This window comes from Dermacentor variabilis, chromosome 6, assembly GCF_050947875.1.
Source record: "Dermacentor variabilis isolate Ectoservices chromosome 6, ASM5094787v1, whole genome shotgun sequence".
NCBI lineage: Eukaryota > Metazoa > Arthropoda > Arachnida > Ixodida > Ixodidae > Dermacentor > Dermacentor variabilis.
The window spans coordinates 51,733,064-51,751,557 of record NC_134573.1 but is presented as its reverse complement, the minus strand read 5'-3'; the positions used below and the strand labels follow the sequence as shown (position 1 = coordinate 51,751,557).

Below are 18,494 nucleotides of genomic sequence, written 5' to 3'. Positions count from 1 at the left end.
ATATCATGGCGCATTCTTACTTACGTAACACGAAAATATAATTGTTTCACGTAAATGACCTGCTGTCTACTCTGGTGTAGCAAACAGTTTTTCTTTCTGTATGTATGAACGAACATAGCGGTGGTACGTCATCTCAATTATTGAACACATGTCACACTCGTTTTAGTTCTTTGCACATTGCCTCTATGCGAAAATGACGTTCGTAATGCATTTCCCCATGACAAATTTTTAATGAAATATTTCATGAACCACACGACCTATGAAACCTGTTATTATTTTGTCGAGTGTCCTTCTTGGACGAAAATAATAGAAAAAACATGGTTTCTAGTGAACGCTCTGTAATGAGGTCTAGCAAATTTACGACGCTGTTTGTCGCAATGGAATCACGCTGTACTTCTTTCCTGAGTCTGACAGAATCATTATACTGTGACTACACATTTGAGCTGACCTGCGAGCTTTTTAACCTTTGGAAGACTGAAAAGCCACGGAATATTCCAGCATTCTGGAGCGGCTGCGCTGAACGTAGCATCAAGGAACAAAAATGGGAGCAGTATGGTTCTTCGTTGGGACCGCTATAAGTCTGCTTTCACTGCTGGAATCTACTAAAACAAACGGGGTATCGGAAATTCTACGTCTTGATCTACCAGACGCATTTCAGGTGAAATAATTTATTCTCTCATAAGGCTACTGATACCTCTTACCATGTTCTGCCGTCTAGAAAAAAAAAACTTCACTGATGACTGCGATATCCACAAGTCTGAAATTTGAGCCCAGCTTTATGCGCGTTTTTATTTCTTGGTATATTGGGGCAAAGTACATAAGAAAGGCATGTAGCAGAGTCGGCGATTGTCGAAACTCTTATCTGTGCGTCAGGCGCGTCGGCTTTGCACATGATTCGTCGAAGGTACGAATGCAATCGGTGGCGCCACGTGGCTTCCAGAAAGTACTACATATTTCTCGTCGCGCAAACAATCAGACTGCAAAACAATCGAAAATTGTGGCAATAGCAATCCTCCAGTATACCTTCTTGCGCCAGCGCTGTGATGCGTTCATGGCGCGCAATAGCAATCCAATAACAATAGCAATCCTCCAGTATACCTTCTTGCGCCAGCGCTGTGATGCGTTCATGGCGCACGCTATATTAAGTTATTCCATAGCATTACACGGAAGTGTCATCACCAGATGGGTATGCTATCTATATTACCAGATGAAAAGTGCCAAAAGACCCTGCTAGTACGATGCCATAGCGCCCTTTCGCTGACATGCCTCAGCTCTGCAGCAAAGCAGGGCTCGCCTGATAGTATCGTTGAAGTATTCGGAGCTCAGAAAGCCAGACTTTGGGAGTGGGTTGGCCTGCTGAGCACGAGGTCACGGGTCCGAATCCCGGCCACGGCCGCTGCATTGCGATGGGGGCAAAATGCGAAAAAACCCATGCACCTAAATTTACGTGCACGTTAGATAACCCCAGGGGGTCGAAATTTCCGGAGTCACACACTACGGCGAGCCTTATAATCAGAAAGTGGTTTTGGCACTTAAAACCCCATAATTTTTTAATCCTTTGGCAGTACGCACGTTAGCTGCGATGGGCGCGCAGCATGAATCCATATCTTTCGAAGTTTGGCCTTTGCTGAAAAGGCATGACGCGGCTTGTCTCGCCCGGCGATACCTTTCGGACACCCTTGCGCGCATAAGCCTACAGGCATTCTACTGCGTTGTTCCAGCTGCGGCACATGAGACAAATGGTGACTTTGAAGACCGGCACAAATTCCCCTTACGAAAACAAGTTTACGGCTACGAGCACCTGTGCAGTTCTGATGCCATTTGCTGCCACCTGGTGCCTTCAATGTGGGTGGAGAGACGCGAGCCGTGGCTGGCACGCCGGCATCCAGTACACATAACATCACTGGAACGTCACTTTCTCTACTTCCCGACGTGGCCGCCGGAAGTGGTGTTTGGCGGAAACTGCATAAAATTCCTTATTTTTCACTATTTTCTGCCTCAAAACAAGGTTGTGTCAACCACTTTCAGCACCCGCTCTTTCATTCAGGCTGAAAAGCTCGGCAGCAAAAGATTTGTTCAATATGCCTTTAATTCAGTTAGTAAGTACAAGCAATTACTGTTGTGTTGTCCCCAGTGTATTTCTTTATTGGCGACGTGTGACATAAATAAAGAAATCGGGCTCCTGGGCTAACCTCCTCTGTTCTTGCTCATTACATAACGAGGGTCTTGTATCCGGCAACATTGAAGCTATCATGTAGAACCTGTGGGTTTATTGCGCAGTTGCCTCCGCTCAGAAGAACATCACGTACTAGTGGCACCTGTGCCAGAAAGGCTGTTCCACGTATGTCGCCAAGGATTGTGAGTGGTGATGCTGGTTAACAATCCTAAGCTTAGTTCTCACAGTAAAAACGAATACCGAAGAAAGTAAATGGGAAAACTGCGCCGCGGTAGCTCAATTGGTAGAACATCACGTGCGTAATGAGAAGACGTGGGATCGTTCCCTATAACAGCGGCAAACTGTTTTTTCATCCACTTTGAATTTCATGAATTTCTAATTTAGTCACTTCAGTTAATAACTACAGTTAATTTCCACTGCGTTGTGTTTGGTGTCTCTGTAGGTTGGCTTCTTATGACAAATAAAAATCAGGCCCCTTTGTCCATCCAGGAGATATAGGTCTCTGTTATTGCGTGTTTGCAAGCTGCTTAGATATGTCGGAGTTTCTACGACGAAAAGCTGAACGGCATGGTTAGCGGATCAGTGGCATGGTTAGCGGATGGCGAAGAAGCGGAGTCCGCCCAAGCTGTGGCGTTATATCAACAAGCTTACTTATTTCTTCTATCTGAAGTAAAAATCCTGGGCCTTAAGACACTAATATTCTCAACGCCGACAAGAGCAGCACCGCACACCATTGTGGGCGAAGGACAGTGTCAGGAAGAGTTGATCAAGCGTGATTTCACCCGGGCTGTGGACAAAGAAATGTTTGCGAAAGACGCCTAAATATAGTGCTTCCGCTCATGTATATAATATGACGCCCCAGAAAATATTAGATAACATCGTTTCAGGATTGTGATCCCACCACGTGATTATTACTACCAATACTCGCAGCGATTCGAGCAACAAGCTGGGAATAAACGCTGCGCAAATTACGATGTGCTGATTTCTGCGCCAGCGCTTGCGGAGCTTGATATCGCGTACGTGTTGCGGCAAGGTCTGTTACTTGATCTGCAGGTGGAAGGTTCCACGGCTGCTTCATTTTCTTTGAAATGAAATTATCTTTTAACGTGTTTCTCAATAAAGTTCTCCTGCGTTTGATTTCCCGTACGTTAAACTAAATGTCTTGAAGCGACGCACACAAAAATATGCGGTAAAAGTTATTGAGTTTAACTTGCGTAAAGCGAAAAATGTTATTCCACAAATGTCTATGTTCTACAGACAAACATTTGTTCTCTGGCTGCCTCACAAAATTTTCTGGCTCTCCCGCAGTAGAATGTAGATGTCAGCATGAAACTGAAACGAGCAAAACAGATTGCTTAGAGATGATAGCAGACCACAATCTTAGAAGGGGTGTAGCACACTCCCCCCCCCCCCCTACCGCACGACGCTATACTCTGTACTGATTCATGTAGACGCTGCCCAGGTGGAAGAAGAAAACTGGCTGAAGCGGTACGATAGGTAGCGAAAGACACCAGAAAGACAAAGCGAAAGCGCAATGCGTAGCTGTAAGAACAAAGTCGCCTGAAAGGATCGCCACGCACTGTGGCGCCATCTCTCGACGAGGTGCAAACTCATGGACCACTGATGTTCAAAGAGCACAAGCAAACTTGTCTAAGCGCCAAAAGAAAACAATGAACGGTATGGTGTCCTTTATCGGTGTATTGGACGTCGCTACTAGAAGTGAAAAATAAACTTCAGCGTAATAGAAGTTGTTGTATGACTGATGTGTTAAACAAGCATGAGGAAGAACTAGGAAGCATTATTTTTTAACTTGTTTGGCTAGTAACAACCGTGTTTTATGCAGTGGATAAGCGTCTCAAGACGCTGATCTGCAAGAAATTCAGAATGGCGTTCAATTTCGCTTGTCGATGGATGCGTACGTGGCATAAAGGTTCCAATTTTGGGCTTCTTTTGGAAGCGCTGTATTCGACTTCTTCAGGCGGAGTAACTTATTAATATTTATTCAAATATTTACCGCTCAGTTCATTATTGAAAATTATGAATTTGCTAAGTCGAAGAGACCTTTAAAGCCTAAACTACGAAGTTTCAGCAAATTGATGTACTTGCCATAATTCCGATGGTAGCTGGACCACCCTGATTTCAGCTCAAATAGACGCTAGCGCCAGAATACCTTCTAGTAATTATTTCATGACACTATGTATTATACGGTTTTTTGACTTTCACATTGCTACGTGAGGTGTCACCACATGCATTAAAAGTTTACTTTGCCCCCTCATAGAGGGCGCGAGAGTTTTGAAGCACGAACATTGAAAAACTTATATGAGTATAGACAGTTCTAGCTCCGCTGCAATTTGTATGACAGAGTAGTAGATTCGCCTGAAGGGCCACGTATTGACAGAGAAAGCGAGATTTGACATTGCGGTTCTGCAGTGTCGTTGCATAGCGTGCCTTGAATAGTGCTCAAACTGCACGCCAATGTGGAAAACGTGGCTGAACGCAGCACGCATGGCTACAACTGTTTTGCAGAAGAAATAATGGCCTCGAAGATTGAAGGTGGCGCAAAATACTGGTGCAATGATACTACCAGCGTAGTTTTAGGGGTCGCACTTGGATGGTATGCTAAACGAGGCACATGTAATAGTTCTGAGGAAACCCGCATGGTGGAGGCAAGTAACTATTAAAAGAAAATGGGGACATATACCCAAACGGTGCATTTGCTACAAAGAAAACCCATGCGGGTTCCTTGAAAGTAAAAGCCTCGCAGTTGAAGAAAAAGTCGTCCTAGTCCGGGACTCGATCCCGGGACCACCGCCTTTCCGGCGCAGCCGCTCTACCGTCTGAGCTATACGCGCGGCTACCAGATGGCAGGGCGAAGTCAAATTTATCGACAAGTCGAAGCAAAGGCACGAGTTGAACGTAATGCCGATGAAAGAATGTTATCGACATTATTGAGTGCTCAGTGAAAACTTAGATAACGTTAGACTCACCTTTAGTGGTCATACCAGAGTATACACAAAGCAGCTCACCGGGAAAGCTGCTGTGGATATATTGTAGGGGCGCACAACGCGCAATCGACCACCAGAAGGCAGAAGGCTGTTTTTTCTGTCCCTTCCAAGCAGCTAGAGTGTGCCGTTGACGATGCGCGCAATTTATTTCATCCGTTTTGTAGCCAAATTTCTGACCCTTCGTCCGCAACCCAGGCATGCGTTGTCGATAGCAAAGTAGTACGGCAACAGCGACGGCGGCAACTAGGGCATGGATGACCCTCGAACATGCCTATAGCTGCTACAGCAATAGACATTTTTTTATTTAGTATCGCAAAATGTTACCATAACATGTCACAATATTCCATGTTTGTAGATCTTTCTTCACCTGGAGGATGTCTTAGCCATCTCTGACGCCAACGACGATGGCCTGTTTGAGTGCGTGGAGGCTATACGCTCAGACTATAATGTGGAACCAAAAATGGCAACATATGTGTTGCTGTTCAAGGGGCACCACGACAAAGAGAAGTATATAAATCTATCAATAAATAATTTATTTACTTACCACTTCAGGGAGCGGAGGGTATGCGAAGAAAAATCTCTAGTGAGCTTGCCTAGGCTTCGCAGCCTATTACACTGAGCAACACGCAGTGGCGGCATACATATTACGCGTACATAAACATATGAAAAGATAGATACACTAGGCTTGTATACAATGATCAAAAGAAAGCGAAGAGTGAGGAAAAGCAGTACATAAAAGAAAATTTTCATATTTGAAATTCCAGATACGAGCTACACACGAAGAAAGAACCCTTCACCTTCCTTCATTACAGTGTTTTGACACTTTGACACTAATGAATATTTAACAATGCATATTGTTATCTGAATTGCCAGCGAGAACGTAAATATGCTTTCGAAATATATTAACTTACAAATTTTGTTTCTATAGTATAGACAAATAAATTGATTACTACAAAAATAGCTCAAAAAAGGATTTATGACTTTTGTGAGCTGCCGAACCAGTAAATCTGTACCAGTAAATCCATCTACATTTCACGCTATTTCAGAAAAAATGTCACTTTCCACTTAACCCCGGGTGCTACTCCTGACACAGTCACCATGTATTTGGACAACCGTAAGTAAAGGGTTATACGTCAATGGCACTTCCTTTTAACCTAGAAATTTTCTTATTTGATATAAGGATGACACCAATAGCGCTTAAAGGAATGACTGAGGTCCGAGCTAACAGTAGTAGTCATTTGCATTAAAGCCTGATATCAAAACACCTTGCCATTTTTTCTATTCAGATAATTGTGAACACTCCCAAACACCATTTTTTCTGTAGAACTGTAGGGAACTAAGAGATCATGTGTTGAAGCCGTGTCTCGTGGAACAAGTTTTTGTTAGCTATATTGGGAACACTAATAGGAGCGCATTTTGATACAATAATAAATCGACAAGAGTGGTGCCCGCGTATCTCTTGTCCCGGGGGGTCATCGATAAAATCTTCTACAATATGTATCGTAGTTGACACCATCCATGCTAGACAGTGTCTTATTTTTTGGTGTATAATATTAAGTGTTCACTTGTCCGAGAATTCTGGTTAAGGAGATTATCTGCATAGGGCTGGCAGCTGAAGGGAGACATACCTTAATGGCTGTCAACGATCAGCACCTGCCAGATCATATGAACATCACTTCCACATGATGTTAGCTGGGAAGTGAAACACAGAGTATGTGTATGTAGACTGTGCATATTCTTTCAACCAGAAAGTGCTGTTTATTATGTCTTGCTCTTTCTGGCATCCTTATAGTGCTCTATTCATTTCACTCGAGATAAAATATCTTATTTGGATGTAATCCCTATTTGGTGTGATAATGGTATTGGTATACATAGAACTTCCATTCTACCTTTTACTTCACACAGTTACGGATACAATGCCCTAACCAATGCATACACGCGGGAATTGGTTGACGCGAAGCTCTTCTTGATGGTTTAATACTTTATAATTGCATAAATGTGTTATAAGATACGTACACAAATTTTTTAAAAAACTATATTTCTATCTACACACTTTTAGGGCATCAAATTTGAACGGACTTTGCTTGCTTGCCTTGCGCAGAGCGAACATTTACATCCTAGTGTTATGTGACAATGCCGGTATCACTCCATGCATGTTATTGGACGTAGATCAACAACGTCCTACAAAAAATTTGGGGAAGTACATGAATTAAAAATCGACCTTGGCGTGCAGAAATACAAGTCGTAACGCAAAAGGTTCAACGCTTCACAAAAACCTAATTGCTCCTCTTAATCTCCAGTTACCACAATCATTGAGGACCTTAACGGAGAATGCGCAAGAGCGGGTTTGAAGATTAATATGCAGAAAAGATAGACAACGATCAATAACCTGGTAAGAAAACACGAGTTCACGGTCGACAGGCCGCCCCTAGAGTGTATGAAAGAATACGTTTACCTAGGTCAATTATTCACAGGGGGCCCTAATTCGCATTAGGAGAAAGAAATGCAGCTAGGCAGGTCATGTTATGCGTCCGTTAGGTAACCGGTGGAAGATTAAAGTTACAGAATGGATGCCAAGAGAAGCGAAATGGAGTCGAAGAGATCAGAAAACTAGTTAGCATGATTAAATTAAGAAATTCGCAGGCACTAGTTGGAATCGGTTGGCGTCGGACAGGAGTAATTGGAGATCGCAGGAAGACGCCTTCGTCCTACTGTGAACATCCCCGTCATCATCATTTAAATTCATTTATTATTCTCTTAAGGGCCCCATCTGGGGTATTATATAACGGGGGAGGGGGGCAAACACACATACAAACATCAAAGGAATGGTCATGTACAAAGAAAAAGGCAACAACCTAAAAAGAACACTAAAACGAACAGGTTTTGGCATAATTAGTTGCAAATATGGGTGGTTAGTAACTCTCGAAATTTCGAATGCTTTGGCTCTACAACAATGGATTCCGGGAGCGAGTTCCATTGTTCTATTGGAACTGGAAAGAAGGATTTCTTGAAAGCGTTTGTAGAAACATGAAGGCATTGGATACATAAACAATTGAATAGGCGATGTGATGAGTGCACGGGTGTAAATAAAAGCGAGGAACGAAGATAAGGAAAGTTATAGTACAATTTATGGAATAGGCAGAGTTGCGAAATTATACGTCTTGATGCTAAAAGGGGTAAACCAGCCGATAACTTCAAGTTAGTAACGCTGATAGTGTTGTCATAATTCGATAAGATAAAAAGGGAGGCACGATATCGAGTAGCTTCTAAAGTGTCAATCAAGTACTTTTGATCAGGATCCCAAATTGTAGACGCATATTCTAATTTGGTACGTATAAAAATTTCATGTGCTAGTTTACGAATCGACGGAGGAGACAAAGATAGGGATCTTTTAATATTGTTAGGGGATCTTGAGGCACCGATTGTTATTTCTAGAACGTGGTTCGACCAATTTGGTTTGGTAGTGGTTGGGTAAAAATCATTTGCAATATCTGGCTGGAAATGACGTTAGTGGCTTTTAGTATCTTCAGCGGTGTGTTGTCAGGTCCGGGGGAGCTAGATATTTTGCGTTTATTGATTAGGCTTGCGATACCTTCAGCAGTTAGAGAAGTATGAATTGAAGACGTCACAACGCTTTTCAACTGGAACATGAGACCCATTAGGATCAGTTGTGGTAATATTATGCTACTGATTTCTACTTGGTGCTAGTATTTTCCAAATTTTTTTGTGGATTTACACGGATAATATTGAGAAGATCCTGGCGATAAAAATATTTTCTTATAAAGCTTCAAAAGGCTGTTGTACTCGCGCAGACAGGTGAAATACTTCATCCCTATCGGGGCAGAACCTCTGTTTTTTTTGCCACTCTGAAGAGGTGCTTTTTCTTTTGTGCTAGCTTTCTAGTTGGTTTGTGTACCAAGGCTTTCAGATGGCAGCACAAATTCAAACAAGGGGTACGTGATTATTGATTAAACTGAGCAGCTTTTGCTTGTACAACAGACAGTTTCCGTCAACAGAGCTTCTGAAGGCAGTTTCCTGGAGGTATTAAAAAAATATTCAGTTCACTGTTAATTTTGCAAAAGTCAGCATTTTCGTAGTGCTGTATTGATTTTATTGAACGCTGTTTGACTGGAACTGGAATATTCAAATTGAAAAGGACCATACTGTGATCGCTCAGCCCATTGACACATGCTATCGACTGAATGTATTCGGGTTGAGAAGTGAGGACCACGTCAAGGGTGTTTGAGCCACGTGTAGATAAGTTTACTGTTTGTGTTAGGTTGAAGTTTAAGGCTAAATCAAGGAAATCTTTTGACTGGCCGGATGATGCTGTTAGATTGTCCCAGTTTATATCCGGAAAGTTAAAATCAGCACAAATAATATAGTTAGCCCATGGTAATTGAGAGGTTGCATCTATAATGACAGTGTTAAGTTTGTCGATTAAGGAAGGGTCGCAATCGGGTGGGCGATAACAAGATATGAGTATGCATGTGCATGTAGGCATGGATATGTGCAGACAAAGAATTTCGTGATTGCAATTGTTCGGCCACCACCGCTTCGTTCCATACTATTGCGCCTGTAAACAGTGTAGGGGAAATCTCCATGCAGTAGGTCAGTGCTATCTATGTCAGGGGTTACATAAACATAAACAGGGATGATGATGATAATAATAATATTGATGAAGGTGATGATGATCGTCATCATCTCCATATGTGGAATTGTCGCTATGGATCAGGAGTAACTATGCGAACGCCGTAGATGCTTCCATAAGTCTGTTGGCCACGTATTCTCGGGTTCGCACAGGTAACTCAGCTCGGACTGGGAAAGTTTTCCTCAACTGGGAAGCTCTCTTTCCGAGAAACCCGCATTAGTTTTCTTTAGAGGTACGTGCTGCATTCGAGAGGATCACAATTTTCTTTTCTTAAAGTTACCAACGTTGCCATGCAGCGGTGTCAACATTTGCATGAATAATGTACTGCGTTACGGCACGTCAGGTTATTTCACTGCGAATCCCGCAAAAGGTGGCCGCCATCATCTTGGACAATTTCTCATCTGCACTTACAGATTATTACACGCTATTCTTTGCCCCCATCGAGATTTTTGTCGGCCGAAAAGCCATGACGTCGGTGGCCCCTGTGAGACAGGAACTCTTGTAGCGACTATGATCGATGTTGCTAAGACGCGCAGCGCTTTCAAACAGACGAGAGCAGCGTCGTCTAAAGTCTCTAACCTGATCTTAATCACTTCTACGGCTTCATAGAACATGTCGTTCTTGTGTTCATAAAGTACTCAACTGACAGTGCTCAATTCTTTATTTTCATTGCTGACTGTTACATTTTTTTTTCTCTCTACGCTCCTTTTCTTGCTTGGAACACAACATGCTCCAGGTCTCTGATTTGCATACCGCTAAGGAGGTTAGGACGCATGCTTAGCCACCTCCGGGCCTTCTCTCTTCTCTGCTCGCCCATCGATGTACACCGACTTCTGTATGTCTTGTGGCTTTGCCTGCTAGAAAACAGACATGTCCGTTAAAGTATCATTTGACCGATACCTTTTCGTACTAGTACTAAATGTGCAGGCTGTATATCTCGCACGTGAGCTCGATAACGCAAAATGTAGTTCTTCTTGATTGTACTTTTGTAAACCTGTCCTTTCGCTCTTACATCATCCTGCATTCCTGAATGCGCACCTTCAACCACTGTGCCAAGTTCGTAGGCTTCTGGTAGCCAAGTTATCATCTGAAGGGCAGAATGCTGAGGACTACAGCGCAGTTCAGCTGTGTGTGATTGATTTTTATGTCCAACCTATGCTTCAATTCGACACTTTCATCCACGGAAATTACGCATATGAAAACGCAAGTCTTCAAGTTGCAGAAAGGACGTCCCGCTGAGGCATTCTCCGCACGATGGTAGAGCCTATAAAATCATATAGTAACGCAATTTTCTTTTGCCCAAGGACAAACCCCCTCGTTGTGCGACGCCAGCAGACTATCACAGACTGTCATCTTTCTGTGTCTGAGTGGCTGTTTCCGTCTACGCAACGACACTGCTCACTTTTTCTTTTATGGGTTTCGCCATGCCTGAGGAGTTGCCACCAGCTACTATAAAATGCTCGTTCCAGCTGGTAACCATCATAATTTTTTTCGTTTCAGTAAAATCGAGATGGTTCGATTTTAAGGGTGACACTTTAGTATGAAGTAATGACCATGGCGTTTTCTTTTGAATAGAACAGAGATTTCATAGCTGGCACTTATGACATATCATCAAGTATCTCACTGTATCCCTTTCATGTTTTCTAGGGAAAACGTATCTCATTCTTCCATGAATCACACTAAAAGTCGTCATATGCCCCTGAGTGTGGGCTGTTGTGTGTCACAGGTTTTGGATACGCCATTTTTTGGCATGACAAACTTACTATCGACTAACAGCAAGACTTCAGCGTTTTCCTAGACAGTGGGCCCGAGTGCTCCTTGATACTCGTTTGTTTGCGGTATGTGCAATCTTGAGATTCAGTCTGCATCAATCACTTTGTCACCAGGTCTGTGGCTAACATCAAAGGCGAAATGCGGAGATTCCCCGATACATGTGCCCCTCTTCCTTTCGGTAGTCCAAGACACAAGAAGCATGTTATAGTTTGATTTCCTTCGAGGAGCTTAAAATGACTATCGTCCAAATATCTTTAGAAGTACCACAATGTTAAAATAAACTACGTAACGACTGTTCACTCATCTTTTTCAATCGTTCTGTAGTTTAATTCACCATCTGAAAAGGCATTGTGCTAAGTAATGGCCAATCACCTTATACACTGAAAAGTAGTACGCTTGTATAATTTTGAGGCTATCGTTATCTTGCAATCAATGAAACGTCTGATCTAACATGGGTCTCTGGATTTCTGAAGTTCCTGCCTAAAATAGAACCTTCCAACTACGCAAGTCTCATCTTAGCACTTGAGCCCCGCTATGGTGATGCCCATCTTGAGCACTTAAATCTTACAATATTGTAGCATCTGCAACAGGGCCACCACAGCCTGCGAGAGATCGCCGTTCATGTCGAGCGCCTGCCTGATAAATCCCTGGCTGATTTTCCGAACTCCTCTGCTGGCTTCATTGCTGCCAATGCCTTCATCGCCGTCATCATTCACCAGAATGTTGAACGCTTCAACCACCTCGCCAACCCGTGTACAGTTGAAGCTACGTTACCTCTTTTCTTGGAAGCTCACATAGTGGAACCCTCCACTACACTACTCCACTCCCCCCCCTTGTCCAAGTCAACATGCGGTCAGCAGGTCAAGTATGTCGCTCCGACGCATACCATCAGCGTTTTTCAACCATGCGCTGCTATCAAAGCAACGGGATAGGCTACTGCAATCAAGTCTGCGCGACGTATTCCTTCGTCGGAAAACTTCCGCGTGGGTGACCGAGGGCAGGACACTGCGTAAGTGTTCAAGTCCGTCATGTCACTAGGCCCGTTTACACGTATGCCATATTGCAAGTCCAGCTAGGTCAGCCACTAGAAAACATCGCAGCCTTAGTGGACACTTGTCCTGCCAATCATTTCATGACACCAAACTTTCCCCCCATTTAGTGCCAACTGAAGACGGCTATGGACATACCAGCCGGTCTCCTCGAAGCTGATGAAACAAGTTTACATCCCTTGGAGAAATCACAATGAATGCAGCTGGTTTCGGAAAAAAAGTGTAAAGAAGTGTATGCTTGGGTTTCACGTGCTAAAACAACGGTTTCGTTACGATGCACACCGCAGTGGACTCGCTATTAATTTGGCCATCAGGGGATCTTTAATGGGATCTAATCAAAGGGAGAGGGTCGTTTTTGTATATCGCCTCACACAAATGCGGCCGCAGTAGCCGGAATCTGAATCGGCGACCTCGCGCTTAGCATAGCCCTCAAGCCATCGCGGGGAGTCGCCACGCATGTCGTCTCGAGGGCCATTCACGAACTACACGGCCGCGCTAGTTGTTTGGGGCGGCTTGTACAGAAATAAAGCGCCAGGAATCACGTTTCTGAGTGATGCGTTTCTCAGCACACGCACCTGTGTGGTATACTTTTCAGAGGCCACGCCCAGACTTCGTAGCGGCGCTGTTAGATTCCGCAGAAAGGGAAGTGCAATAGAGGAGTTCTGCAGCAAGAAATGCTTTAACATATCGCGTTTCGACGATTACAATACATTATCTCTAGATTGCTTCAAAACTCAGCACATTGCCGTCGACATTCATTGTGATATTCGTCCTGCAGATTTTTTCAGTTAGTTTTTTTCCGGCCATTCCATCTGCATACGTGACTTCTTGGTTCCAAGTTGCTTGTTTTCATTTTCTAATGTACAGAAGTTGCAAGTAGGGCTTCGTGTATCTGTGGCATTTCTTGTCTCTGTACGTGTGTGGTTGTTGCTGCCGTTTTAACTGTGTATTTCAAACTACAATTTCAAGTATTAGTAATGGTCCCCTTCTTAGAGGTTGCTCTGGTTAGTATAAAGTTGCGGTGTAGTGTAACGTGGAATCAGTAATGCCACTAAAACGTTTCCTCGGCCAAGCAGAGTTTTTAGAGCCATGTATACGTGCCGAAAAGGCTCGACAATGTCATGCGTCATACAACCAACATCGTGCTTGGATTCCAGTGACCGACCTTGTCATACGGGTGCCTTATCAAAGCCGGCCGATGCTGGATATATTGCATAGTGCATATAGCCCAACTGGCGGCAGTCGCGAAATGCCTACTACATATTCTTAAATATATATCCGCAAGTTCGGTTTTTCGATACATTGCTTTAATACTAATTGCACTACTGCCGACACTCATCGTGAGATTGGTCTTTCCAGAAACATTTTATTATGCGCAGAGAAATTTATTCTCACCGGCAGCTCCATGTACCCAGTGCCAGAGCGACTGGGTTGCAAGCCCCTTCTGTTCATTTCGCAGCAGTAGAGTCTCCAGCTATTCTGAAAATAAATTTAGTTTCTTGTGATTTTAATTTTAACATTACTGCATACACCTCACATGGACATTGTGAGTTTTCGCGATTTAGCAGCATCGCATGACCAACTGGGAATCCCGGTGCAACCTGAAAAATATTTACATAGATTGAATGAATATTGGTAAAAAACTATTTTAGCAAAACTATTTTCTTTTCTTTTGGTCTTGTCCCCCATTACAAGTGTGTACGCGGATATCAGATAGAATGCTCTTGCAGCTTTTGAACGTGACATGAGCGAGAGGGGACGAGGTGAAGAATAGAGTATTGGAAAATCTTTACCTTACAGCGCTCAATATTTGTTACCAATATCATCCACGAATCTACAAGTCTCCTAACCAATCGTTTTGTTTTGTATATGTTACAATGTAGTGAGATCCTACGCGCGGAAACTCCGGGTGATGTTCGCAAAAGGGCCTCGTATTATTAAATTTTATAGGCGCGTTATTACATATTAACAGCTAAGAGAGCACCGTCCTTATTTTAATAAGAGCACACGGCATCTGATTACTGTCTCTATTCTTTACTGCAGCCGTGCTGCTCGTCATAAAAGAAGGAACGACAGTTCACGTTGCAGTAAGAAATTTAAGTTAACCATTTCGGGGCCGAGGCTGATGATACTACTGGGTGTCAGAAAGTCGGCCATGTTGCTATTCAAAACGATTTGTCGGGTGGGTGGTATTGTTGAGCTGAAGAACTATTCGTTGATGTGGTCGAATCAGCGATGCACAGGACGAGTTTAGGGAAATTTTCAAATAGTGTCACAGAGGGTTCACCTGATTGATGTTTTATACTTATTTATTTTTGCATGTGTTTGTAGAATGTTTGCGCACCTGATTTGCACTTATGTGCTATGAACCAGCGCAATACTTCAATTTCCCACATCACATTTCACTAAATCCCAGCAATAATTAGTTTTATCAGGGCAAAATGTGCAGTTTAAGAAAGAGAAGCAATACACCACGGCTTGGAAGAGTACAATATTAATGCTCATCGCTTCGCGCGTTACACTTTGGGACTCGCCACGCTAAAGATCAATCTCTAGGTGGTGATTATGGCTCTCAACCGTAAATTGCTGCTTTGTATTGAAAATACTTGCTTTTCATGTTGCGCCTTCCAATATTATGCGTCAGTATATAACAAAAGCGGCACAAGTTAGCGAAACCCGGCTAAGGTTCAAAAAAGAAGAGAGAGTGCGAGAGGCGAGGGCGAGGCAGCGTGTGTAATATTTCGCAGAAAATGTGTAATGGCAAAATGCTGCCATAAAGCATCGGTCGCCTTAGCATTTGCCGTAAACCTACTCCTAATAACATAAGCTAAACGAAACACCATGTATACGCTCCAAGGTAAAGAACTTAAAAAGCAAGCCTGTAGGTGGGTCACAGTTGTCAAGGAAAGCAATGTGAACCACTTCTGTCAATTTTTTCTTATCAATACGCAAATACTATTCTCACCTGTTTACCTTTGGATATTGCGAAATGCATATGTAACCCCGTGAATAAATTCTACATGAAAGTATGTAAAGGCCGCTATGTGCAAAAGGGCAGCCACACCGTTTAGCTGCTGATTTCAGTAGCTTTCTCTAAGTTTGTTTTAAGGCCGCAAGGATGTTGCTGCAATTCGGTTGGATATGCAACACCAAGCAGTGACGCATCAATACCCTTTGCTGAAATACCTGCAATCAAACTCGACATTTAGCAGTTAAACATGCGCCCGGCCCCTAAGTTAGATTTTATTGCATTGCGTACTCGTATAACAAAGTGTATATATTTTTTTCAGATACTGAAGAGAAATTCGAAGCGCAATATCTCTACACGGATTATGAAACCTGCGCTGTTGTTAAAGGTCCCTACGAAGGTGAAAGTAAGGAAATGGGTTTTATTCTTGCTTCATATGAGTTTTTCTTGTTGAAATAACCCTTCTGATGAGCCATAGGACTTTAATATAATGCACTAAATAAATGTAGCCGTCAGTAAGAAGGAGGAACAAGCCAACAAGCCTGCTGATTATTATAATAATTTAGCTAGAACGTTAGCAGTACTAGATGTCAGACTCGTATTTCTTAGCTGCTCTGAAATTTCTCTTTATTGTCACTGCTAAGGTTGATTGTATTGCTACAATAGACTTTTTATTACTGAATAGCTGGATGCGCGCAGTGCATTAGGAGATAGTGAGAAGCCTTACAAGGTTTATATCCAAAAAAGAAGAATTTTATGAAGGTTTCTTTGCATTGGGTTTACTTTGGCGTACTGGGCAGGTCGTGTGTGGATACGCTGGTCCGAACCTGTTGTGTGCTTTCTGTATCCACGTAATCGCTCCCGCATCGCCATTTAGCATCCCCGCCTGATTTCATCGCAAGATATTCTGCGCTGATAGCGCTCTTCCTATCAAAGGTTCCGCGAACGGCGTGCGGAACAATCGCTGAAGTAGCATGTGAAACTTTATTAAAGCATGTCAAAATTCAATGTCAATGGAACGAATTAATGGTACAATTATGATGAAGCAACGACTGGTGTCTGCGAAGTAAAGCAAGGGCATTGTCTTCTATTAATTGCACAGGTTAGGCTGGCCTTCAAAATTGATTATTGCGGGTGGCGCGACCTGGGTTGTAGGTCGTTTTTAAATGTTGAGCAGGCTGGCGTGTAATATATCTTCAATATTTAACAAGAGTTCACGGAAGTACCTTAAGAAGAATGAGAACAATATGTCTTGCTACTTCTTGTCCCTTATACATTTGTTTTATCATGGCGCACGAAACTTACGACAGGCTATTTTGTTCGAGCCAGCTGCGCAGGTTTTATTGAGGTTTAAACGCAATAGTTCAAAATAGCTGCGCAGAAATGCGACCAGCTCTATCGGACGCCACGCTATAGCATCGCCTGCCGTGACTAAAATTATGGTGATTATTTATTGGCATTTCATTTCACCCAGGATGGCGACCGTCACGGAGCCTGCTTGAGGTAATCAACAAAACATATAGATATCCTTAACAGTCCGCCATTTCGTTTATCTGCCCTTAATAATTCTTCTCCACCTTAAGATATCTGTATCTAGTTTGTAGAGTTACGAATTTCTGTAACTAATGTGGTCCTATCAACTTTTTTCTTTATTTTCCCCAATACCTTAAATGTCTCTTTGTTGTCCCAACTGCTGACCGGTTATTGCTTCCATCCGCTCTATGTCCCAAGGCCTCTGGAGGGATAATGTTATCTATGGGACTCGCTGGGTGAATAGATTCTAGTTCAGTTCGAATGTGCTGAGTTGTCTTCGGTTGTTTGGTGGAGCAGACACATGCCACATTATGGCGCGCATATTTGCACTGGTATAGTTGTGTCCTTAAGCTTCTAGCTCACGCCTCAAATGCAAACGCACTGTTCTTTTGTTATCATTCTAAAAGGGTGCATTCAACAGTTCAGCAGGTAGCGTTAAGCGCAGCCGAGAAGTTAAAGGACGCAAAGCAGTAACAGCTGGATGTCCGAGTGGCCCACACTCACGCCAAACGCTGGTGATCTATCTGGTGATTTCAATGGTTGCAGTGCAGGCATCAAATAGACGACGATTTAGCTGGCCTAGTCTGTACGCTCTTCTTCTCCACTACAACTACCTTCGCTCCCAGAGCCATCCTGGCCACTTCCAAAATGGAAACAAATTGGTTATACCATTGTTTCAGGCGTTGAACATGAACATCATCCCCTCCACGGCGTCCGTGGTGGCCCATTACGGATGTAGCTGTAAGCAGCTCCATGACAGAGTTAAACGGAGAGGTGCGATTGAAGATGCGCTATGGACCGCCATGGTTCGAGTGAAGTTTAGCCGAGGGCGCAGCCTTTGTACAAGGCTCGGACGACAAGGCAAGCGTGCCGGGAGCGTAGTTCGAGCTGGTGCTGCCGCCATCATGATTACATTTTTGCCATTGTTGATCGTCGGAGGTGAAATTGCTAGCTCGCTGACGGCATACCTCAGCATATCTGGTGATAGCTGAAAGGGGAGTACATTGTGACACGCCTAATTAGAAGGGTCAAACAGTATCGATGGTATGGAAATGATTGCGATGATACAGGATAAAATGTGGGAAAAATCCCCTAGTTTTTTTGCGTAGCCGTAATATATTCGTTCGTGAAATACGGGAGATCCACGGTACGGTTTACATGATCCGATTCAACGTGCATTGAGAATATTGCACCAAGAGTTGGAATGAAACGCTCGATAATACCATTATCTTGAGCATGGTACACCATGGTGGTTACGTGAACAACGCGACAAGGCGGTATGGAGCAAGCAAAGCTCAACAATCTGCGACAAAAATACACGTTGCCTCTATCGCTCACG

At 43.3% G+C, this 18,494-nt stretch overlaps 1 protein-coding gene across 1 annotated transcript in view; it reads left to right on the top strand.

The window, feature by feature from the left end:
- Window positions 1-439: 439 nt before the first annotated feature.
- The window catches only part of LOC142584164 (uncharacterized), a 29,163-nt gene continuing 11,108 nt past the window's right edge, over window positions 440-18,494 (top strand). Inside the window, exons 1-4 of the mRNA XM_075694333.1 lie at window positions 440-658; window positions 5,537-5,688; window positions 6,228-6,295; window positions 15,945-16,028. Of these exons, the coding sequence (XP_075550448.1) occupies window positions 542-658; window positions 5,537-5,688; window positions 6,228-6,295; window positions 15,945-16,028 (421 nt within the window). The 5' untranslated portion in view covers window positions 440-541. The remainder of the gene's footprint in view (window positions 659-5,536; window positions 5,689-6,227; window positions 6,296-15,944; window positions 16,029-18,494) is intronic.